The 25,794-nt window shown below is 37.8% G+C and overlaps 1 protein-coding gene across 1 annotated transcript in view; it reads left to right on the plus strand.

Annotated features, from left to right (window-relative positions):
- Positions 1-25,794, plus strand: part of LONP2 (lon peptidase 2, peroxisomal) — a 179,355-nt gene that overhangs the window by 122,940 nt on the left and 30,621 nt on the right. Inside the window, exons 11-12 of the mRNA XM_037816336.1 lie at positions 415-548; positions 24,250-24,392. Of these exons, the coding sequence (XP_037672264.1) occupies positions 415-548; positions 24,250-24,392 (277 nt within the window). The remainder of the gene's footprint in view (positions 1-414; positions 549-24,249; positions 24,393-25,794) is intronic.

Genomic DNA, 25,794 nt, shown 5'->3' on the forward strand with positions numbered 1-25,794 from the left:
GCAAGTCTAACAGAAGTTTTTTAAAGACAGCTCTGTGTGCTTAACCACATTTAGAATCTTTTTCACAAAATCACAACGCTTACAACCCTCAGCAACCTTTCTTTCTATAGAAGCCCCTACAGTGAAAATATATTGAATAGGGATGATTAGTAAAGTTCTGAGTAAAAAGTCAGTTTCTCTCTCAGATTCTTTTTTGCTCTAGTTGGAAAGAGAGTGCTATTTTTCTGATTCTTTCAGGAATATCTCAAGAATAATAAATCTGTCTAGAGTTTTTAAGTTAAAAACTTTTGTTTAAGATCTCTTTTTAGTACTTAAGAAAATGTAATGAACTTTAAAATGTAACTGTTTCTTTAATATAAGTTAATCACGTTATTTCTGTCCATTTTTACACATTAAAATGTTTTTCTTTGATAGATATACCAGAGAGGCAGGAGTTCGTTCTCTGGATAGGAAGTTTGGGGCCATTTGCCGAGCTGTTGCTGTGAAAGTGGCAGAAGGACAACATAAAGAAGCCAAGTTGGATCATTCTGATGTGACTGAAGAAGAAGGTCTGTGACCTTGATCTGATGCTCTCGGGCCTGGTAGCCAGGAGTGAATGGCAAGACAAGCGGGTATGGAGGGATGGTAGTTGGGTAGTCCCTGGAGCAGTTACACATACTGTTCCACGTGTATCCAATGAGTAAGTAATTAATATTTGATGTATTTTATCAAGAAGATTCTCTTCTACAAACAGAACAGAGTTTTACTGAAATAATAACTCAGTATTAATGCTTTAAGGTTTTAGTAACTTTCTCCAGATTTGTAATGCAGTTATTGCAACATTACAGAATCCAAGTATGGATTGGCAGATGGCAATGGCAGATCTTTTGTACCCTGAAATAGCTTCATGTATAGTAATTTATTTTTCTCATACTTTTTTTTAATAGGTAAACATTTAAAATGTAATTTTAATTAGTTTTTCTAAAAAAATAATTGCAGAAGTTGTGACAGGGAGAGTCATGGGGAAGATTGTCACCGGAATTATGAAATTTAGCCATTTCCTTTGATACCCAGTTAAAATGTTTTACCTTCTTGCCCCAGAACTGAAGTGGTCTCAGTTCATCATACCATGCAGTTTGCCAAAACTTTCTTTAACAAACATGACCTCAGTAGTAGGGAATTGAAAATTGCTTTCATACTAAAGAGACTTATTAGCTGTTCTACCAAATCCATAGCTCTTTCCAGAAAGGAGTTGGATAATGTGATTGAAGAGCCATAATATATGGGAGGCTTGGTGGAACAGATACAGTTCAACACCTTCCCTGTTTTTCCTTGTATTGTGCACTGAACAGCAGTAGCATCAATGAGTAGACTTCCACATAATGCTTCTGTTTTAGTAGAGGTGCTGGATCATGCAAATATAGAATCTCTCTGGTTAATTTTCTCCAGAAACTAAACATCCTATCTTCTGTTAAATTGAAAAAGGATAGTGCCCTCATTTTTGTGGAGTAGACTTGAGCTCTAATTGTTTCTTACACAGACTTTAAAACTTTCTGTTTTTAGTCCCACCCCTCTCCCATACTTTTAGAGGTATCCTAGATTCCTGAGCCTTTGTAAGATTCTTTGGCTCATATCAACTTCTTGTTGGTATCCACCTGCAGACATAGGGGTTGCCTCTTCCTCTACTTTGATGAGTGTTTACTATTTCTTATCCTTCTACTTTATGTTTTCCAAAATTTTGTCAGCTTCTCTTATCAGCTATTGTCTTCTTTCTAGTTCTTTTTTCTTACTATACATTTTTATTTCTTAACTCTCATTTTAGTCAGACTTTGAGAGGAAGTGTAGAAATAAGCATGTGTTTAGACCACCATTTCCAGAAATCTGAAGTTTTTAAAAGAGCCCTAGGTAAGTGAAGGCCTATCAGGAATTGAAATCACTGGTGAAGCTGATAGTGGAGAACCGGGAGATATTTTTCCTTTTTCTTTTTTCCTTCTCTAAATGTAAGACTTAGATCTAGGTGCTCCTCATTTTCCCCCTTTTATTCTTACAACACTCCCTTTGTACTGTGGTCTGAAGCAACTGAGCCTATGTTTGTTCGTTCCGGTCTGTGATATAGTACAAAGGTAGAGTGTAAAATTTGTTTATCTAGTTAGTTAACATGCTTAGAAAATTGTGTTTAAGATTTAGGTGATGTTTTACAATTTATAATGATACATTCAGAGGGATTCTATGTCAGAAGGATATTTTCCATAATTATGCATTGCTTAATGTTTATACATACATCCATTATAGCCCATTTCCAATGTCTGGGATCACATTAGCTATTTAAGATAATGTATGAATATTCAAAGATTTGTTCAGAAAGCTTGTAAACTGTGTGAGAACCCAGTTTTCGTGGTAACATTTATTTGGTTATTTATTTTCAATCCTTGATTCACAGAACATCTCCTAAATGATACCATAATTAAGCAGATTTGGATAATTAAGATATTACCAAGGACATCTACATGAATAAACAATTAGGATAAGTACTTGTCTCTTGAGGATGGGATTGGTTGTAATCCTTACTAGAGGCAAAGAAATGGACTCTGAGCCTGTTCCAATATTGTAACATACTCTTGAGTTGGTGTAAACAACTCTCCTCCAGATTTATAGTAGGGTAATTATAAGGTATCCTGAATCAATGTTTATGACCTCAACCAGACCAAAAGAAAAATTTCTACAGGTGTTTTCATTAGGGTTTCATGCCACAGAGTACAAATGGAGCTTATTAACTGGAAAGTTCTCATTAAGAAATAAATTATTTAAAATTAGAATATAAAACAAAAAAGAATTGTTATAGAGATTTCCAGTAATGCAGTAAACGACTTTTTGTTGATAAATATTATTTTTAATTTTAAAAATAATGCTGGAGTTAGAGCTAATGCCAGGAAGAAAAGCAGTTTCAGGCCACAAGCTTCAAAACAGGCAGAAGCCACCGGTATATTGAACAAACTTTCTTGGGTAACCCCAGAAGCCCTGGTCTATGAACGTTTGTCTTTGTTTGTGAGGTCTTAACTGGCAGTTAAACAGACTGAATAATAACAGAGAGTTTAAAAGGCAGGTGAAGTTTATAGTTGATCTTTGTTTGAGGAGGAATATTTATGGTTTAGATGCACTTACCTGTAAAGCAGTACTGCCTCTGTTTTTATGGATGTTTTTGGTGTATTCTAAATTGTTCTTTTTCTTTTTGGTGTGTTAATTAGATTGAAGAATAAAATTACATGGCAAAACTTGTATTCTGCATTTTGCCTGCCTTTAGCCAGGTACACAAATGTTCCACGTATTCATTTTGGCATACCTTGGTGTTTCTCTCAAGAGTTAGGCATATGAGCATTTATTGAAGTACTCATGTACCATATATGTCTAATTACTATCTAGTCAGATTTTTCCTCAAAAATTTTCCTCACCAAACAGGGATTCAGTTGATTATAATCAATCTTACCAAAGTCTCATAATAAGAAATATTCTCTCAATTACTTTATTTTTGAACAATATTTATTGGCTAAGCTACATTAGACTGAAAGAACCTCAGTAGATGTTACTTGCTGATTATTCTCATTCATGTCTCGTGAATAACTGGTTAGGAAAAAAAAACTGGCAAAAGAAAACACAAATTTAACAGTCATTTGTGAAGATATAAGGAAACAATTTTCATTAGATGTCATTACAAATAAACTCTTTAAAAATCACTTAGGGCAATACCATAAGAGGTTACATCATGGTGATCTCAGATATACACTTACAGGAAAAAATGAAACTAGCCAAACTGTGTTAAACTATGTATTTTGGGCCTGAGATAATTGCCAGTGGCAGCACCATACGTAGTTTTAAAAATTGTATCAGATAATCTTGATATCTGGTAATATAAGTCATCCAGCTTTGTTCTTCAAAATTGCCTTTGCTGCTGTAGATCCTTTAAATATCCATATAAATTTTAGAATCAGCTTTTCATTTTCTCTCAGGAAGTTGGTAAATAAAAGTAAATAAAACTTCCTGAATTTTTACTGTGATTGTATTGAATCTGCAGATCGGTTTGAGGAAAATTGACAATTTGATATTAACATGTTCTCCAATTCATGATTTGATATATAGCTTCATATATGTAAGTCTTCTTAAATAAACGTTTTAAGTGTTTTATAGTTTAAGTGTTTTATAGTTTTCAGTATAGAGCTTTCACACATTTTTTCTTTAGTTATATTTCTAGGTATTTGATTTTGACTGTATTTATTATTATAAATGGTATTTTTAAAATGTCATTTTCTAATTTTTTGTTGCTGGTATTTGGAAATACTTGTATCCTGCAAACTTGCCAAATTGATTTATTTATTCTAATAGTTTTTAGAATCTGGGATTTTCTATGTAAACCATCCATCATGACAAATGCAAACATTTTTTACTGGTAGTTTTTACTTCTTCCTTTCCAACTGTTACACCTTTTATTTCATTTTCTTCCCTTCATTCCTATTGTAGGAAAATATTGAATAGAAAGTGATAATAATAGACAAGGTAAGCATTAAAAAGCCCGTGGACTAATTACCAGCCTATGAAGCCTTTGTTTTTTACCTAATTGCCTACTATAAAATCTCAATTGAATAGAATTCTCAGTAGCTGTCCAGTTTGACCCTGCTTTGATTCATAAATCCCTTCACAACATTCCCCAATAAACACTATGCCTTGCCAGTTTGATTCTGTTAACAGACACGTCTTTATAATCTTAACTGTTTTGCAGTACATAGGAAAATAGTAGCTGTAAATTGGAAAAAGAGCTGGTGGTTGGGTGGTATGAGTCACAAGCAGTAAAGATTTTGATGTCAGTGAAGACAGGCCTGTCTTCATGATACAGTCCCTGGGGCCCCTGTTAACCACAAAGCATTGGGCTAGCTAAACCAATATACCACAAATCTGTCTAACTCTATGACAATTTCTGTAGTTCAGTCTGGATCCCATTTTGGCTGAGTTGCATTTTGACATGAGTTATTTCTCTGGTATAATAAGCACTATGTAGAACAGTGAGATCAGCATAACATAGTGGAAGAAGGTAGATACAATATTTTTATAATATCCATAATTCTTTGTTCCATCCTTTGCAGACAACTCTACAGTTAAAAATGCATCAAATACAAGATTTTAATTTTACAGCACTAGTTTTCCTCATTTATTGACTTCAGTTCTCCCAGTTCACCACACCCTTGACTATTGGCCAGATTTTGGTGGGTGTGAGAAATGCATCCTGCCATTTAAGCAAGTATATTTAGTGCCAAGGGGTTAGAGCACACACAGGTTTGTGTGCTCATTTTTGTGCTTTAAGCACTTTACATCCCACTCATTTTCTATGTTAGCTTTTCCACTCATACTTTCTCAGGATGTAGGTCTCCAGAAGGAGAGAGACTTCTGTTGGGCTGCTTTCTGGGATTCTTTGCTTCCTGCCATTGACTTCTTAAGCCCTTAGCATGTTTTATGCTAGTATGTTAAGTGTGACTCCTTCATAACCAAAACGGGATACTGTCCCTGCAGGAATATCAAGTACTTTGGGTCCTTTCAGTTTTCTTGGCTAATTTCCAAATCTGAAGCATATCTATTTTTTACTGTCTTACATTAATAGAAAATAATATGTAGACTGTTTTTAGAAAGAAAGTAACCCCTGTGCTTTGTATAACTTTTTCCTAAATTGTTTTTGCATTCTTGGATCAGTCTTCTGTTTGTTGCAGGACCTGCCTTTTTATCTTTGGAATTTTACATTATTTATCTACTGCTGCTTAACAAATTACCCCAAAATTTAGCAAATTAAAACACTTAAACAGTTTCTGTGGGTGAGGAATCCAGGAGCAGCTTAGCTGGATAGTTCTGGCTCAAGATTTTCATGAGGTTACAAACTGTTGGCCAACTGAATGTTCGACTAAGGGAGGATCTGCTTCCAAGCTCACTTTTCCATGGTGGTTGCTGGCTGTTGGCTGGAGTCTTCAGTTCTTCCCCACATGGACTTCTCCATAGGCTTCCTGAGTGTGCTCTTGACATGCAGCTGGCTTCCCCCAAAGTAAGTGCTAGGTGAGCAAGAGGGCCCAAGACAAAAGCTGCAGTCTTCTATAACTGTTATTTCTGCCATATTCTGTTGGTCATACAGACTGACTCTGGTATAGTGTTAGACGGGACTGCACAAGGGTATGAGTATCAGGAGACGGATCATTGGGGGCCATCTTGAAAACCGACTCTCAGAGATATGTCCTTTTTTGGGTTATTTCAAAGAAACTTTTTGTACATTTCATTCTGTTTCAACCCCTCTTTCCCAGGGTCGAAATTGTTTATTTAGAGTTCTGAAAAAAACCTGTGGTTTGGATTGTTAATAGAGAGTGGAAGTTTCTGGGCTGCAGAAATGGTTAAGGATATATAGTTATTGTACTCTTTGGGATGGGCCTCCAGGGAGAAATAGCCTAAGTCTGTCACCCACAAGCAAATGAGTGATTCTTTAGCAGCGATTGAAACCACTTTTATTTGTCAAATTTAATGTGGGTTTTGTTGATGTTGTTTTCATTTTTTCTGTGTATTTGAACATAAAAACTTTGTTAGCTATTTTTAGTGATGTGATAATAGAGAAGTTTCCTATTACTTGGTTCTGAGTCCTCTTAACATTTTAACCCAAATCTTCCTTTCTGGCTGGATTTACAACAATAAAGAGAACAATTTTTGTTCTCTTTGTTTGCCTCTGAACCCAAAATCCATAGACCAGATGCTTTGGCTATTTATTTTAGATTTGTTACAATACTCAGGAGTTAGATGTTTAGTTTCTGAAGAAATGCCCGGGTCTGATGATAAGACGTCTTTGAGCACAGTGTGATCGACGAGTCACAGCTATGGTTTTAGTACTATTATGGGGGCTGAATTAAAATAGGCCTACATTTTTCTAATCTTTAGCAGCATGGTCATCACAGTCTAAGACACTTAATCATCAGAAGGATTTTCCTAAGCTAACATTGAAGTTTGTGCTGTTGAATATCCTTCAAACCTGAGCTGATTTCTGTTCCCAGGTTGTACAGATTCTGCTTGGAAGTTTGAATTCATTTTTGCATTTTCAGTGTCTTGCTTTAACTTCTTCTTGTGTATCGTTTTCTTTTGAGTGTATTAGTAGCCCAGGGCAAATAAAAATTTATAATAGTTAAAGAAACTAAGATTGTTGAGACAGAGTTTTAATCCCAAAGGCACCTGACTTGCTGATGCTAACTAAAGCTTTAGGGACTTGTAGATTGCTGTTACAGCTAACTGGATTTGCAAACAATCCAAGATGATAGTAAGTTGAGATCTAAAGATTAAGGCTTTCTAAATCCTTTGCATTTGATAGGGATATTAGGCACCACTGTTGTATCCAAACATCTGAAATCAGTTGGTGATTTACTATTGGGTTGAAAATATCATCCTGATACACAATGCCAATATCATGAAAATATACTAAATATTATTTTCTAAATTGACATTTACAATGATTTACTGATTGTTCCCTTAGAAAATTGGCCTTGTTTAAGAGAGATTGTTTGCCCATGCAGATGGAAAGAAAATAGCAGTGAAGAAAAAATGCTACTCACTGTGTAATAGAAGCAAAATGTTTGTTACTTAAATTCTATTTTGGGACAAGAAACTCAAATGTTGTAAAATAATTATATGAAGTTATTGTTTCATTCAGTAAGTCATATAAAAAGATGAAGTGGCCTTTGAGTATCATTGTTATACATTATCAAAAACAGCCTTTCTAAGTTACAGAAGTACTAAAGCGATAAAAAATAATAAAGTACTACAAATGATCCTTGTTTTTTAACTACCAACCCATTTAAAATAATTCTCCAAGAATATTTTCTGAATCTCTAATATGAGAAATGAGATTTATTAATACATAAAACTCACTGGGAGTCAAGAGAGCAAGCTCTATTATCTGATACCAAAGATAGGATCCTACATTTTGGACCCTTGTATATATTGTTATTTTCATTCAGTGAGTCAGTTAGCATTTACTGAATACTTCTATATGCCAAGTTCTAAATTGAATTATGAGAAACAAATGAAAAAGGCTCTTAACAATTGTGTAGTCTCTTTGGGGAGGTAGGTATAATTTTTAAATGTGGAATAAATGCTAGTTTTTAAAGAGTTGTAGAGGCTCTGAATTGATCATTGAAAGCATCATTTTAATTACTATAGAGATTGTAGCTTTATTTATTGCTTTTAGTAAGTTGAGACAAAGCATTATTGACATCTCAAAATTCATTGGAATGGAAAAAAAGATAGGAAAAAATTTTTTCCCAGATATTCTTTTTTTGAAATTCTCTATTTTCATGAATAGAAAACTGTCACTAAAGTTGAGAAATTGCTCACAACAACTTTCATCTATATTTCAATGGTTATTGTGTGGAAATGTTTAGTAGGTAAACTTGAAAGAAAATGTATTTGGTTTTATTAAGGTTGTATTATCATTCTCAAAATAATGAAGAAAATATTGGTAGAAAGGACTTAGAAGAGTTTATTGTTAACATGAGGGCTCTTCTGGGCATTTCATCCACAGATTTCTCCATAAAAATCAGTTCCTTAGGAAAAAAAAGTTGAAAATACGCTGGCACAAATGCCTTGGCAGCCCTAGTCAGTAACTTGAATCTCAGTAGCATTTAGCACACTTCCTCTAGCTAGGAAGACAGTTTTCTGGAAAAGATTAACGTGAAACTGACAGCACAAATTGTACAGTTGAAAATATTCAGGTTTTTCTTATTTCTTTTTAAGGTATTTTGTTTTTCCCTTCCTGCCTTTCTAAGAGAAGGCTTTTGGATGCATTGTAACCATGGTCAGTTTGGCTTGGAGGCACATACTTCCACCATTTTATAAGAAAAAGCAAAATCACTTTTAATCTCAGTATCTCATTTCACTTTCCAAAATAGGTTTGGTTAAAAAAAAAAAAAAATCCCTAGTTGTTTTTAATAATTGCAAACATAGAAGTCACTCTCTCCATGCTTGAACAGAGTCTGAATCCATTTATACCCGTGTGTGCTGAAGAGTTGAGATGTAAGCATCATCCCTCTCATTGATCCATGCATGGCCTCTCTGCCAAGTAGCTATTAAGACACCCAGTGACACACCTCCTACACCCAACACCCAAATATTTAGAGTTCAGCAATTCGATCCCCATGTTTCATTTTACTTCTAGTCCACAATTCAGGAGCTCAGTGTGATGGAATTCAACTTTCAAGAAAAAAGGAGTGCTAATTATTTTAATCCTTCAGTAATAATTTTGTTACATAATTTTCATTGGTTACAAATGTTTGTGTATACTTGAAAAAATGAGCATTAAAGATGTACAATAATATTTTGGCAAATCACAGTAATGATTAATTAGTTGATTCGTTATTTGTTTGCAAATGTTACTAAAATTTAATTCAGCAGATCATAGTTTGAATACTTATTTTGTATATGTGTATGTATGGTGTACAGCTGTATGGTATGAGGAGGTTAGAGTTCATCTAGTCTGACTTTTCATTTTGCAGATGAGGAAACTGGGGCCCAGTTTCTTACTGATGCTTGTGCCTCATAAATGTTGGTTATATTACAGTCTGGGTGGTGGTTATCCCGCCAGCCTGAAAGGCATTCCAGAATAGTGAGAGCTAAATCTAGAAAGGTAATTTGGCACTATATTGTGATAGGTCTTGAATTTGACTCTTGGGAGTTAGGAATTTTTTTGATTGGTAATGAAAAACTAGCGAAGATGTTTATCTGGAAATGATGTAATTAGAGCAGTGGTTTAGAAAGATTATAAGTAACGATTAAAATGGATAGTAGGGGTGACATCATCAACATGGCAATGTAAAGAGCTACTGAAAACTTCTCTCCAGAGATTTAATGAAAAAAAGGACAATTCTGAGTTGTTTGAAACTCTGGAGCAGGATATAGACTGGAGTAAGACCCTGCAAATGCCGAATTGAAGAAAGAGAAGAAATATCAGGTACGAATTTTCCGTTCCAGACCAGCCGGTCCTCTCCCCTCCCCTTCACTTGGTCTCCGTGCAGGAAAGGCACAGAAATGACAGGCATGACCCCTCCCACAAAGGACGCAGATTTTAGAATGTCACAGCAGTGAAAATTACCCTCACTGTTTGAAGACCTGGTGGACAGGGGAAGACAGTTCAAGGCCCAGATCAGTGCAAGACAAAGAAACAGAAAACACTAACAGAGATGCGTTTCTAGCCCTGGGTCTTAGAGCCCTTCTCCCAACCTTGAGGGAAGCAGCAGCCGGCAGCTGATTAAGTTACTGAACAGCGCCATCTGCTGGACAGTCCAGAAAGTGCAAGGACCCTTTCTTAGGAACGCAGGAACTGGTCTACTTGCCCTGTACGGAAACCCAGCCCTATTTTGGCTGAGAAATAGGGAAGACCTAACTGTTAAAGCAGGGACCCAAAACAAACCCAGGTCTTGCTAGCTGATGGAAAACAGAGCACCACTGGAAGCCAGCAGATTTGTATTACCACACACAAGGAACTTGCTGGGGTGCACAGTGTCTACCTGCCACCCCTGTGGCAAGCCATGGTGGTCACCTGATATGGGGAGAAAACTGGGGGATGGGGCCAATCTGACAACTGGCCAGGGAGAGAAACAAAGAAAAGATAGAGATCAAAATCAACCAACAAGAAAACTTTACACAAAAAGAGAGAAAACAACCTCCAGAATAGACCAATCAAGAAAACACATGCCAAGACAGCAGAAAATCATGAGCCACATCAGGAAATGGGAAGATATGGCCCAGTCAAAGGAGGAAACTAACATTTCAACTGAGATTCAGGAGTTGAAACAACTAATTATACATATTCAAACAAATCTTTTACATCGAATCAATGAGGTGAGAGAAATGTGACAAAAGAAATAAAGGCTATAAAGAAGACACTAGGTGATCATAAGGAAGAATTCAAAAGCTTGAAAAAACAAATGGCAGAACTTATGGGAATGAAAGGCACAATAGAAGAGATGAAAAACACAATGGTGACATACAACAGCAGACTTGGACAGGCAGAAGAAAAGCTCAGTGAGATGGAGGACAGGACATCTGAAATCCTGCACACAAAGGAACAGATAGGGAAAAGAATGGAAAAATATGAGCAGGGTCTCAGGGCACTGAAGGACAACCTGAAGCTCACGAATATACATGTTGTATGTGTCCTCGAAGGAGAAGAGAAGGAAAAAGCGGCAGAAGGAATAATAGAGGAAACAATCAATGAAAATTTCCCAACTCTTATGAAAGACATAAAATTACTGGTCCAAGAGCACAGTGTACGCCAAAAAGAATTGATCCAAATAGACCTACTCCAAGACACTTACTAATCAGATTTTCAAGTGTCAAAGACAAAGAGAGCATTCTGAAAGCAGCAAGAGAGAAGCAATCCGTCATATACAAGGGAAGCTTGATAAGACTAAGTGCAGGTCTCTCAGCAGAAACCATGGAGGCGAGAAGGCAGGGTATGACATATTCAAGATACTGAAAGAGAAAAACTGCCAGCCAAGAATCCTATATCTAGCAAAACTGTCCTTCAAAAATGAGGGAGAGTTTAAAATATTACAGATAAACAGACACTGAGAGAGTTTGTGTATTTCCTCTACAGGAAATACTAAAGGGAGTGCTACAGACAGATAGGAAAAGACAGGAGAGAGAGGTTTGGAGAAGAGTGTAGAAATGAAGATATCAGGAGATAGAAAGAGGGTAGAGATTGGACATTTGATGTTGAAGGAATATAGAATGTTCTAGAGGATTGATTGTGTAGATCTAGAAATGGATAGCACAGTACTGTGTGATGGTAGCACAATATTGTAAGTACACTGAAAAAAGATGACTGTGAATATGATTGAAAGGGGAAGGTCAGAGGTCTGTATGACACCGGAATGAAAGATAAAAGATAAAGACTGGGACTGTATAACTTAGTGAAAGTTAGAGTAGTCATTTTATGGACAAGAATCATTTGTATTACTATCAGTTTTTTACAGCTTACAGAATTGAAAAATAGCTCAAAAACAGTGAAAGCCTGGAAAGTACACTAGACAGGATTCCCATTCATCTATTTTTGCCCATTTTCAAAATCTTTAACAGTTTTTCCTGACACAACCTATAGAATGGAATCTCTGTATATAAATATCAGTTATATTATATTCAGGCAGGAAAAGAAGTCTAATCTCTGAATTTATGACTAAGTTGCCTTGCCTTGTTAAAGAATTCCTGAACTACAGGTGACTTTTCTAGACTGGACTTTAGGTTGGGGCAAAATATAAAGTGTCTCTGACTTAGAGGTAGGAGTCCAGATATACTGCTTGTGATTTGGTTTGGACTTTAGACAGTTTATTTAGCCTCTTCTTGGATATAAAATGGGCCAGGTCTTTGAGTTTCTGGCCAGCTTTTAAAATTTTATATTTCAAGGTTCTGTTCTTTAGTATTCTTGAATTCTTTAGCATTCTTGAATTCTGATAAGCTTCAAAATGATACCTAGACATTTTCAGGGAACTATTTTCCCAAAGACATCTTATTGGTATGACAGGAACAGGCAGTATTCATTTCTTTGGAAAATTGGCTCTGTTTCTGGGCCCTGTTTTACTGATGGCTGCAATTAACAGTGTTCTTGTATATACCCCCTCCTTCCCTTCCCCATCCCCGCCCTACAGGCCTTAAAAAACTGCTCATGTTTAAGTGTACACTTCTTTCAAAATCTAGAAGAAGGGGTTCCTGCTATTGCTATACCATAAAATATAGCTTCTAAACTCAAGGGACTAGGCTTGAGAGTGTAGTGTATGCTTCAGGGAGAGCATAGAGCATAGAGAGCAGAGCGTAAAAAGTGATTACTAAAATTTTCTGTCTTGAGTTAAAATGATTATGGATATCCTAGGGATATCTCTGGTTAGATAGATTTTAGTTTCTGCCACATTCTGGAGAATTGTTTGTTGTTAGGGTTTTTTGCATTTCTGGCCTCTGCTGCTTCTCATTGTTTGGATCATCTGCCAGGAGACACCATTTTACTGTAAGATTTATTCAAAAGTCAAGGAACTGTTTCTTTCCTTTTTTTTTTTTAACAGAAGTCTCTTGGAGTTGCCTGAGATATTATGTCCCTCTAACTCTTCTCCTTATCTTCCCACTCTCAATATCTCCCTATGTGCCCCCTTTCCCATAATGGTTCTTTGGCTCCTGGACCTGCTTTCATTTAAATCAATTCCTGTGGTATAGTTAAAAGTGAATGGAGGAGAAACCAAGATGGCGGCTAGGTGAGACAGGGCTAAGGAACACCTCCATGGAAAACACTAGATAAGGACCAGAGAGTGACCCAGAATACCAGTTACAGCGATGTGCCAGCTGGACGAGATCTGCTAGTTTCCAGGGGCTGTGTACTTGGTGAAACTGAGAGTCTGCATTCTGAAACGAGTGAGTAAGCTGGCTGGAAGTCCCGCAGCCGCGCGGCGATCTGGGGAAGCCAGGGTTTGGCGTCTGGAGACCAACGGGCTCCTTTAATAAAAAAAAGAAAAAGAAAAAAGGGGAAAAGCCAGGAGCGGCTGCAGGTGCGATCGTGGGAAACACACAGTAAAACACAGCAAGAGGGGGCTGGGCCGGCCTCTCGGTGTCTGGCCTGGAAGATAGCCCGCTGCAGATATCCCTGGGGCTGGGGGAACGGAGTGGAGAGCCAGAAGCCGAAAGAATCCCTGCAGCTAGCAGCTCCCTCCCGGGAGGGCTGGATAAACTCCTGCCTGGGGCCATGCCCACAGCCCAGAGCCCCGCCAGTTGTCCCAGAGCTGGGAAGGAGGAACTGTGCGAGGAGCGGGGTGTGGAGTCGCCCCGTTCGGCCATTTTTGCATAAGGCTGAAAGAGAGCCGGCTCGGCCCGGCAGCCCAGGGCTTCCCTTGAGGGACAGCGTGTGCTGATGACGTAGCACAGCCATTACCTCAGCAGAGGTCCTGGAGGATCGCGACTGGGCGGGGGGACCTTCTCGGAGATCCTAGAGACACTACGCCAAGTCCGGTGGTTTGTGGGACATCGAGAGAGAGGGGCTGGGGCTGAAATGAAATGAAGGCTTGGACTCTTGTGGCAGCCTTGAATCTCCAGGAACCGGGGGGATTTGAATATTGAGGCTGTCCTTCCTCCCTGACCACCCGTACAAGCGCCCCGCATTCAGGGCGGACAGCTCCAGCAGCACACCCAGGCTGAGTTCTCCAGCTGGACCCCACAAGAATCGTTTCCCCATATAACGTGGGGACAAGGTGGAGAACTGACTTGAGAAGTATAGGTGACTCACAGACGCCATCTGCTGGTTAGTTAGAGAAAGTGTATGTCACCAAACAGTGTTTCTGAAATATTAAATAGGTTTTTTTTTACAAATTAAAAGAAGCCTGTCGAACAGAGCAAATGCCAAGAGGCCAAAAACAACAGAAAATCTCAATGCATATGATAAAACCAGATGATACGGAGAATCCAACTCCAAACACACAAATCAAGTTATCAGAAGAAACGAAGGTCCTCGCAGAATTAATCAAAGAAATACAATCGAGGAACGAAAGCATGGCAAAGGATTTAAAGGACTTCAAGAAGACCATGGCCCAGGATATAAGCTACATAAACAAGACCCTAGAAGAGCATAAAGAAGACATTGCAAGCCTGAATAAAAAAATAGAAGATCTTACGGAAATAAAAGAAACTGTTGGCCAAATTAAAAAGACTCTGGATATTCACAATACAAGACTAGAGGAAGCTGAACAACATCTCAGTGTCCTAGAAGTCAACAGAACAGAAAATGAAAGGACAAAAGAAAGAAAGGAGAAAAAAATTGAAAAAATCGAAATGGATCTCAGGGAAACAATAGATAAAATAAAACGTCCAAACTTGAGACTCACTGGTGTCCCAGAAGGGGAAGAGAAGGGTAAAGGTCTAGAAAGAGTATTCAAAGAAATTTTGGGGGAAAACTTCCCCAACCTTCTACACAATATAAATACACAAAGCATAAATGCCCAGCGAACTCCAAATAGAATAAATCCAAATAAACCCACTCCAAGACATATTCTGATCAGACTCAAATACTGAAGAGAAGGAGCAAGTTCTGAAAGCAGCAAGAGAAAAGAAATTCACCACATACAAAGGAAACAACGTAAGACTAAGTTGTGACTACTCAGTGGCCACCATGGAGGCGAGAAGACAGTGGCATGACATATTTAAAATATTGAGAGAGAAAAATTTCCAACCAAGAATACTTTATCCAGCAAAACTCTCCTTCAAATTCGAGGGAGAGCTTAAATTTTTCACAGACAAACAAATCCTGAGAGACTTTGCCAATAAAAGACCTGCCCTACTTCAGATTATAAAGAGAACCCTGCCAACAGAGAAACAACAGAAAGAAGAAAGAGATACAGAGAATTTTAACAGAAATATATAGTACCTTACGTCCCAAAGCACCAGGACACTCATTTTTCTCTAGTGATCACGGATCTTTCTCCAGAAGGCACCGTAAGCTGGGGCATAAAACAAGCCTCAAGGAATTAAAAAAAAAAAAAAAAAAAAAAAAATTGCATATACTCAAAGCACATTCTCCAACCACAATGGAATACAAATAGAAGTCAATGATTTTTGAACTGTAACTCCACTATTTACTTCCTACATGATATAAATTACACAAACCCTAATGACAAATCAGTGGTTTTGAACTCAATGTAAAATATGTAATTTTAGACAACTATATAAAGGTAGGCGAATGGAGGAGTATAGGAACATAGTTTATGTGTCCTATTGAAGTGGAGGTGGTATCAAAGAAAAACAAGATTGTTATGGATATAAGAGGTTAATGTTAACCCCCACAGCAAACACAAAGAAACTATCAGAGAATGTAACCATGGAGATGAATTGTAGAGTTCGGTTTAAGAGAAATGGGGGACGGTGCAATGGAGAGTTAAGAAATGAGGGTGGAGTTGCTGTTTGAGGTGAAGGGAAATTTCTAGTAATGGATGGTGGGAAAGAGCATTACAACATTCTAAAGGTGATTAATACCACTAATGGAAGGCTAGGGAGGGGATGGAATGGGAAGATTTAGGCTGTATATATGTTCCCACAACTAAAAAAAAAACAAAAATACACTCTAAATAGATGATTGAATGCCAAGGATGAACTTGGGTGGAATTAGAGGATAGAGGACAGGAGGCTCAAAGGGACACAGTTGAGACATAAGGTAAAGGAAATATAGAATGTAAGCTTTGTATCATTGTTGAACCTGTTGTACTTCTTAGCTGCCACTTAATGGGATTGCATAAAAAACTGTTCTTGTTCATGGGAAGTGTATACGTGAATTATAATATATGTTCAAGGATGTGTGCAACTAGCTCTCATATGTTCAGAAGACAGAGCAATAGATGATGGATGATAGGGAGGGAGGGAAAGAAATAGCGATGTAACAGCATGTTAAGGTTGGTGGATTGAGCTATCGGGGGAGGGGGGTCAGGGTATGATGGAATTCTTTGTATGGGGCTAGTATTATTTTTGCAACTGTTCCTATAACTTTGAATTTATTTCAAAAAAAAAAAAAAGAATGGAAAAGAACACTGGATTGTTTCCTTGTTAGAGCTGCTTTAGAAAGGCCTAATCTTTCCTCCTGAGGAGTTTGTAGCTATAGAATATCCTTTAGTAATAGCTGTGGTGACATTAACTCTAGCCCTGTTAAGGCGCATACCCACATTTTATTCTCCTTTGCCATCAACCATCACAGTCCGGCAGTGGTTATGCAGTAGGGTAGACACACTGCTTAGCAGAGTGAAGGCTTTACTGGTTCAGCCCTTGGTGCTGTTTTCTCATCTGCTGCCTTCAGGTCAATAAACTCTTTGGTTGTAGCCATCTTGTCTATGGCCTAATTGGCCTCAAACAGGCTGATGATACCTATGAAAGAACAACTTGGAGATATCCCTGAACAGAGTAAACCAACCTAAAAATTTTTAGCTCACTCCCATCTTCAGACCAATTTTGTTTCTTTTGAGTAAAAAAAACTAGTTGAAGTGGAATGGATTGAGGTCCAGCTTATTATAGTCATTTTATTTTTCCATGCCCTTTCTTTTAACTCTGTATTTAATGGCACTTTATTCTTTTAAGAATATGCTTTGAAATCACTTGTAAAGAGAATTTTAATAAGTGGCATTTATATGAAATATAATAGGAATATGTAGTAATAGTGTAGGACAGAATCTTGTCTTGATATCTTCTTTTTCTTACATATATTTAATTTATGTGATTCTCAACAGTCAGTTGCCAATGTTGAGGCAGTTATCAGTAGTAAGTGGATTATAGAAAGGGAGTTTAGGAAGATTTCTTAATATTCTGAAGAACTAAAATGATAACTTGTTACAGCTTTGCCTTGTTTTTTATATGTTTGTGACATGTTTCAAATTATGGTATTCAGCCATGGAGAAGTGGGGACTTAAAGTTTGTTTTTTGAATCAGGCTAAAATGGTACTATAATTATTCCAGTTTTACTGATTAGAAAACCAGGTAAAAAGAAGTCAGGTAACTTTGTTCAAGGTCAACTGGAAAACCAGAGCCAGGATTTGAGTCTGTCATTTACTGACCCACTTCATGGTAAAACTTCTGTTAACATTTTGGACTATATCATTTCATTCATTCATATATATTTTTGTAAAAGTCATACCCTCCCTCTTCCCCAATCTAAGCTTGTTTCAAAAAAAATTTACTTACATCATTAAAAATGTACTTGGAAAACATGTTTGTTGACTGTGTAGTATTTTATCAGATGGATGTACCACAGTTTACTTAGTCATGTTCCTAATGTTGCGCATTTATATTGGACGGATTTCTGCTGTTGCGGTAATGCTCCAGTGAACAGCTTTGTGCATCAACTGTTGCCTGTGCTTTTGGTTATATCCTTAAGGATAGATTCTTGCAAAAACAAACAAAAAAAAAATATATATATATGTATATATATATATATTTAGAATTTCGTTTCCTGGAACATTAACTAGTTTATATTTCCATAAATAGTGTTTGAGAAGATCACTTTCTTTAGCATTGATTTTTGTCATTTCTTGCATTTCTTTACTAAATACTTTATTTTGGTAACCAGAAAATGGTATCTTGCTTTATAATTTACATTTCTTTTGCTTCTTGGTGAAACAATCCATTTTTTATATGAATATTAACCATTTGTTAAAACCAGTGTTTTAGCCCAAGAGACAGGCATGAAAAAGAAAACTGCATAATTCCAGCAGGAAGGATTTGTAGGGGAGGGTCTATATTATTGGGAGGTTGGACTTTGTTTTATTGTTTTTCTTTGTGCTGATCCCTTCTGTCCAGGGAGAACATGGCACTAGAGCTGAGTACTTAAAAGCTTATATATAGAGCTTAGGAGGTTCAGATATTACCTGGGCCTCCTTGTTTGAATGGCATCTTTGTGAGATGATGTTTTGCTTGTTGTTGGTTTGTTTTAATAAGGAATCAAAGTATGTATTTTATGAAAATCCAGTATTTCCTTACTCTCACTTTGCATTACACAAGTTAGTGGATGATTCTTAAAATCCAGGGCTATCTTGTCTCTTCTGATTACCTGGCACCATTTTCTTGACTAGGGCTGTAGTTTTCTAGGCTTGTGTTCTAATGATGGAATATTTTGAAGTGCATATTAGTTCTGAATTTATTCAATTTTTGATTAACACAGCTGCTATGCCTTAAAGCTTATAGTAAATTGTCAACTTTTATATTATAAGATTTGTTGGTGTTGGAAATAACTCTCCCCAACATCCCTTTGTGCTCAGAGCACTGAATTCAGTACTATACTTGAAAAGGGATTGGATGTCCTAAAGCATTGTTTACATAATTGTGGACTGGCTTTCACCTATCCAGCTTTACTTCCTCTGTTGATAGGAAACACAGGCTGGCAACAGTAATTAGATCTCAGAAAAGCTCCTCACAGAGCACCAGGCTAGGGAAACAGGCAGCCTCTTCTGTACATTGACTGAAGTTTCAAAGTGCCACTACCTTGCATTTTGAGGGTGCAGTACCCTTAGACAGGTAGTGCTCTTCTTTCTGTGCATTAATTTTAATTAAGCAATGACACTGCTCTCTTTTCTGCTCTGAGATCTACATGTAGCTAAACTGATCGTTTGAGAGCTTTCCTACCCTCAGTAATCGATACTGCTTTGGAATACACTGCAAATAGAATGGCAGGCAGAAAATCTCCCATCTCCACAGGCTAATAAATTTCTGGATTTTGTGGAACAGATAAATGCTTTAAGAAGTTAGAAAGATCAGGGAAGAATTCTTAGAATCTGGTTGAACCAGACCTTGAAAGATTAGGTGACATCACAGAGGTGTGACTATGAGAATATATGTATATAACTCGAGACTTAAATTTATGATACAATATATGCATTACACTTTGCAGTCTATAAAGGATTTTCTCCTTAATTCTCAAACAATCCTGCAGAGCTAGATAGTGAGACAGATTTACTGCTTTGCATGGGGTCAAATAGCCAGCAAGTGGCAGAAACTCTGAACTGCTATGTTGTTTTTTCTCCTATATCACTCATGATTCAGTCTTGAAGAGGAACCCAGTGGAGCTCAGCAGGAGAGTAGACCAGAGGACCCCTAACCCTGAAGGTCACAGCAAAGCTGTAATACACTAGGGTTGTTTAGTGACAACCCAGGATAGCTCCTAGTATCTTGAGGGACCAAAATGGTTCAATCCCAGATATACTAATATTAGTAAAATAGTCAGTAATCACTTTTGGAAGAAAAGGAGTAATTAAGGAAGGTAGTGGGAAAAAAAATTTAACTTCATGAACTATAGGAACTGGAAAAATCACAGCAAAACTAAAATAAATATATAGGTGTCTATATTTATGTTGTATAGTAATATATATATACACTTTTAGAAGAAAGGGAGCATGTAAAAACAGTAATTAAAAAGATTTTTTAAAGAGCTTCACAAAATACTACAAGAACTAGAAGAATCATAGCAAAACTAAAAGAAAGCAAGACTAGGAATGGAAAGAACAGAGCCAACTGTTCCCTTTAAAAAAAAAGAAAAACACCTCTGCTCTTCATTTTAGTCTTCTGAACACAGATTATGGAATATTTTTCTTCCTTACACAGATCAGTAGAAAAGGTGATCTCATAGGTCAATTGGCTTGTGCTCCTTGTATGAGTAGGCTCAAACTAAAATGACAAGATATCAGACAAGTGAGGCTCTCAGGAGAGTAAGATGGAAATAGTCCATTATTATAGGAATTTCTACCCAGGCTGCTGCTTCTGTTATCCTGGGACTACCATTTAAGTTTGCTTTTATTTAAAAATGGTAACCTTGGAGTAGAGCTGTATGCTTACAAAAGAGGCATTGCTTAGTGTGGTTTCTATCATTTCCAAGGTCACATTGCCCACTTTCAGAAAATGGGACAATTTAACTGAACCCCTCTGAAAAGTAATCAAGAGTAGAGAGAATTGTAAAGTTAGTTACAAGCCCTGTATTAGGTTGATCTAATAGAGAATTGTACAATATGATCTATTGCATTTAACCCTTCAGTATTTCACCTCTAAAGGCTATTAGGGGAAAACTAAGATGGTGGCTAGGTGAGACGGCGAAAATACACCTCCATGAAAAACACTAGATAAAAACCAGAGGGTGACCCAGAATACCGATTGTAGCAATGTGCCAGCTGGACGAGGTCTTCTAGTTCCACACAGGCCGTATACTTGGTAAAACCGGGAGTTTGCATTCTGAAACGAGTGAGTAAGCTGACTGGAAGACCTGCAGCCATGTGGTGGTCTGGGAAAGCCAGGGTTTGGTGTTTGGAGACCGACGGGCTCTTTTAAAAAAAAAAAAAAAAAAAAAAGGAAAAACCCAGGAGTGGCTGCAGCTGTGATACTGGGAACTATGCAGTAAAACACAGCAAGAGGGTGCTGGGCCGGCCTCTCAGTGTCTGGCCTGGAAGATAGCCTGCTGCAGATACCCTTGGGGCTGGGGGAATGGAGGGGAGAGCCAGAAGCAGAAAGAAACCCCCTGGCAGCTAGCAGCTGGCTTCCTGGAGAGCTGAATAAACTCCTGCCCGGGGCCGTGCCCACAGCCCAGAGCCCCACCAGTTGTCCTGGAGCTGGGAAGGAGGAACTGTGCGAGGAGTGGGGTGTGGAGACGCCCCGTTTGGCCATGTATGCATCAGGCTGGAAGCGCCCCAGCACAGCCCAGCTGCCCAGGGCTTCCCTTGAGGGATGGCGCACACTGGTGATGTAGCACGGCATTCCCTCAGCAGAGGCCCTGGAGGATCGTGGCTGGGCGGGGGGACCCGCTCGGAGAACCCAGGGACACTACGCCAAGTCCGGTGGTTTGTGGGACAGCGAGAGAGAGGGTCTGGGGCTGAAATGAAATGAAGGCTTAGACTCTTGCAGCGGCCTTGAATCCCCAGGAACCTGGGGGATTTGAATATTAAAACTGTCTTTCCTCCCTGGCCACCTGTACATATACCCCACATTCAGGGTGGACGGCTCCAGCAACACACCCAAACTAAGTTCTCCAACTGAAGCCCACAAGGATCATTTCCCCACACACCGTGAGGACAAGGTGGAGTACTGACTTGAGGGGTATAGGTGTCTCACAGACGCCATCTGCTAGGTAGTTAGAGAAAGTGTACGCCACCAAACTGTGTTTCTGAAAAATTAGATAGAAATTTTTTTTTTTACAACTTGAAAGAACCCTATCAAACAAAGCAATTGCAAGAGGCCAAAAACAACAGAAAATCTTAATGCATATGATGAAACCAGATGATATGGAGAATCCAACTCCAAACACACAATCAAGATATCGGAAGACACAAAGTACCTCGCACAATTAATCAAAGAACTACAATCGAGGAACGAAAACATGGCAAAGGATTTAAAAGACATCAAGAAGACCATGGCCCAGGATATAAGCGACATAAAGAAGACCCTAGAAGAGCATAAAGAAGACATTGCAAGAGTAAATAAAAAAATAGAGGATCTTATGGAAATAAAAGAAACTGTTGGCCAAATTAAAAAGACTCTGGATATTCACAATACAAGACTAAAGGAAGCTGAACAACATCTCAGTGTCCTAGAAGTCAACAGAACAGAAAATGAAAGAACGAAAAAAAGAATGGGGAAAAAAATTGAAAAAATCGAAATGGATCTCAGGGATATGATAGATAAAATAAAACTTCCAAACTTAAGACTCATTGGTGTCCCAGAAGGGGAAGAGAAGGGTAAAGGTCTAGAAAGAGTATTCAAAGAAATTTTGGGGGAAAACTTCCCCAACCTTCTACACAATATAAATACACAAAGCATAAATGCCCAACGAACTCCAAATAGAATCCAAATAAACCCACTCCGAGACATATTCTGATCAGACTCTCAAATACTGAAGAGAAGGAGCAAGTTCTGAAAGCAGCAAGAGAAAAGCAATTCACCACATACAAAGGAAACAACATAAGACTAAGTTGTGACTACTCAGCGGCCACCATGGAGGTGAGAAGGCAGTGGCATGACATACTTAAAATCATGAGAGAGAAAAATTTCCAACCAAGATTACTTTATCCAGCAAAACTCTCCTTCAAATTTTAGGGAGAGCTTAAATTTTTCACAGACAAACAAATGCTGAGACTTTGCCAATAAAAGACCTGCCCTACTTCAGGTTCTAAAGGGAGCCCTACCAACAGAGAAATAAAGAAACGAGAAAGAGACATAAAGAATTTTAACAGACATATATAATACCTTACATCCCAGATCACCAGGACACTCATTTTTCTCCAGTGATCACGGATCTTTCTCCAGAAGGGTTACCATAAGCTGGGACATAAAACAAGCCTCAAGAAATTAAAAAAAAAAAAAAAAAGAAAAATTGAATATACTCAAAGCACATTCTCCAATCACAATGGAATACAAATAGAAGTCAATAATTTTTGAACTATAACTCCACTATTTACTTCCTACATGATAAAAAATACACAAACTCTAAGGACAAATCAGTGGTTTTGAACTCAATGTAAAATACGTAATTTTAGACAACTATATAAAGGTGGGGAAATGGAGGAGTATAGGAACATAGTTTATGTGTCCTATTGAAGTGAAGTTGTTATCAAAGAAAAACAAGATTGATATGGATTTAAGAGGTTAATTTTAAGCCCCACAGTAAACACAAAGAAATTATCAGAGAATATAACCATAGAGATGAAAAGTAGAGTTTGGGTTAAGAGAAATGGGGCAAGGGACAATGGGGAGTTAAGACATGAGTGTAGGGTTGCTGTTTGAGTTGAAGGGAAATTTCTAGTAATGGATGGTGGGAAAGAGCATTACAACATTCTAAATGTGATTAATCCCACTTGGAAGGCTAGGGAGGGGGTGGAATGGGAAGATTTAGGCTGTATATATGTCTCCACAATTGAAAAAAAAAAAAAAAGTCTAAATAGATGACAATTGAATGCCAAGGATGAACTTGGATGGGATTGGAGGATAGAGGACAGGTGGCGCAAAGGGACACAGTTGAGACATAAGGAAAAGGAAATATAGAATGTAAGCTTCGTATCATTGTTGAATCTCTTGTGCTTCTTAGCTGCGCTTAATGGGGTTGCATAAAAGAATGTTCTTGTTCATGGGAAGTGTATACGTGAATTATAGTGTATGTTCAAGGATGTGTCCAGCTAGCTCTCATATGTTCAGAAGACAGAGCAATAGATGGTGGATGATAGGGAGGGAAAGAAAAGCGATGTGACAGCATGTTAAAGTTAGTGGATTGAGCTATCGGGGGAGGGGGGGTCAGGGTATGATGGAATTCTGTGTATGCGGTTAGTATTGTTTTTGCAACTATTCCTATAACTTTGAATTTATTTCAAAATAAAGTAACAAAAATAAAAAAAATAAAGGCTATTAGCTGAAAACTGCCTGGCAATAGTTAAAAAGAAGACAGTCAAAGTTGCTGCCCTCCCAGATCTTACACTTTGTTGGAGGAATATGGACGATAAACTAGTAAAAGTAAATGAACAAGGTAATTGCAATATACCTATACCCTTACAGAGTACTTGAAAGAGTAATTCTTCTGCCTGAGCTTCACATACATACAACGTGAATTTCTGTGCCTCAACAATGCATAAAAGGGACTGAACTATTGAAGTCCACTGGGCTTCTGTTTGGTATTTATTGCTAACAAACTTTCAAACTTGCAAAGCTCTTAGAATTTCTAAATATATTATCCTCTCTTAGATTGCAAAGAACACATCTCAGAAGATGCAAAACCTGAAAGTATCAGTGACACTACTGACTTGGCTCTCCCACCTGAAATGCCAATTTTGATTGATTTCCATGCTCTGAAAGACATCCTTGGGCCCCCAATGTATGAAATGGAGGTAATCATTCTCATTTCTTTATTGATACTCACCGGTTTACTTTGGAGGTTGCTAAAGATTGAAGGAGAAATAGAGTTGAGTGGGGAGGCTAAATTTTGTCTTAAGATTGAAAACTTGTTTTCTGTATGGTATTGCTTTCTAGTGCTTAATGTGATAATATGGCTATCACTGGGAACCAGAGACCCTGACCATATCCTCTTCTAGAAACCCATTTAAGTCTCTACCATCCAGTTCCATTTTAAGAACAGTGTCTATGGCTTTCCTCCTTAGAACTTCTATATTCCTATTGCATGTGCTTTAAGAACTTTTTTGTGCTAACAAGGTGTTTTAGTTTAGATGGTTACTCAAAATGGATACCATGAAATGGATTGGCTTTAAACACTGGAAGTTTATTAGCTTACAGTTTGAAGCCATGAGAATGTCCAAATCAAGGCAATGCTTTCTTCCAGAAGACTGACTACCAACAATCCTTGGCTCCTCTGCCACATAGCAAGGCGCATGGCACCATCTGCTGGTCTCTCCCTTCGCTTACAGGTTTCGTTGCTTTCAGCTTTTTGCTTCCATGATGCTCACGCATGCATGCACACTCTCTCGCTCGCTCGCTTGCTCTCTCACTCGCTCTCTCTCTCTACTCCATTTATAAAGGCATCTTTTAGGAATCTATCATTTCAATGTTAATAGTGCTTTAGGGTTAAACCAGCATACAGTTCTTTCCCTATTATTGCTCTCCCTCAACTGTACCTCACAGCAGAAGGTCTGGGATGCAAGACTGAGTTGAGGCAGATGGATGGAAACAGGTTTTTTAATATGTGACTGCTGAGGGCAAAAAAAAAATGTATTTTATATGATGCTTATGAGCTTTCACAGGTCAGTTACTAGAAAAAGTTTTAGCATAACTGAATTTAGCATCTTTCTTCAGAAGTTTACCATTACCTCCTTCTTGTCAGTTTAATGAAGAAATAGATTTTTCAGGACATAAATCTGATGAATTGCTTAGTCTAATATTTGAAATCATCACTGGTGGATAACCTCAAATTCTTATAACTGAGGAGAGGAGAAATAGTCACCAAACCCATCTTGTTTATCTTTTTAAACTCTGAGTCATTAAAACTAATGAGCTATAAAGCTCTCAATTATAAGAACTAGTGTTTTGATCTTAAACAATAGAATCAGAAGTATTATTTTCATAATGTTAAATTTCAAGGTACCATGGATTTAAATTTTGGAGTGTTGAGAGAACATGAGCAAAACTTTGTTGGTTGAGAAAGTGAACAAAATCTGCTTTCCTGTTCTGAGTGAATCCAGAGATTTGTGAGTGAAGACATTAAACAGGTTCTGATTCCTGTGAGATGGGCCTTTTTCTCTAGGCTTTCCAGAATAAGTACATTCCACCAGTGCTTTG

The sequence above is a fragment of the Choloepus didactylus genome, chromosome 22, assembly GCF_015220235.1.
Source record: "Choloepus didactylus isolate mChoDid1 chromosome 22, mChoDid1.pri, whole genome shotgun sequence".
NCBI lineage: Eukaryota > Metazoa > Chordata > Mammalia > Pilosa > Megalonychidae > Choloepus > Choloepus didactylus.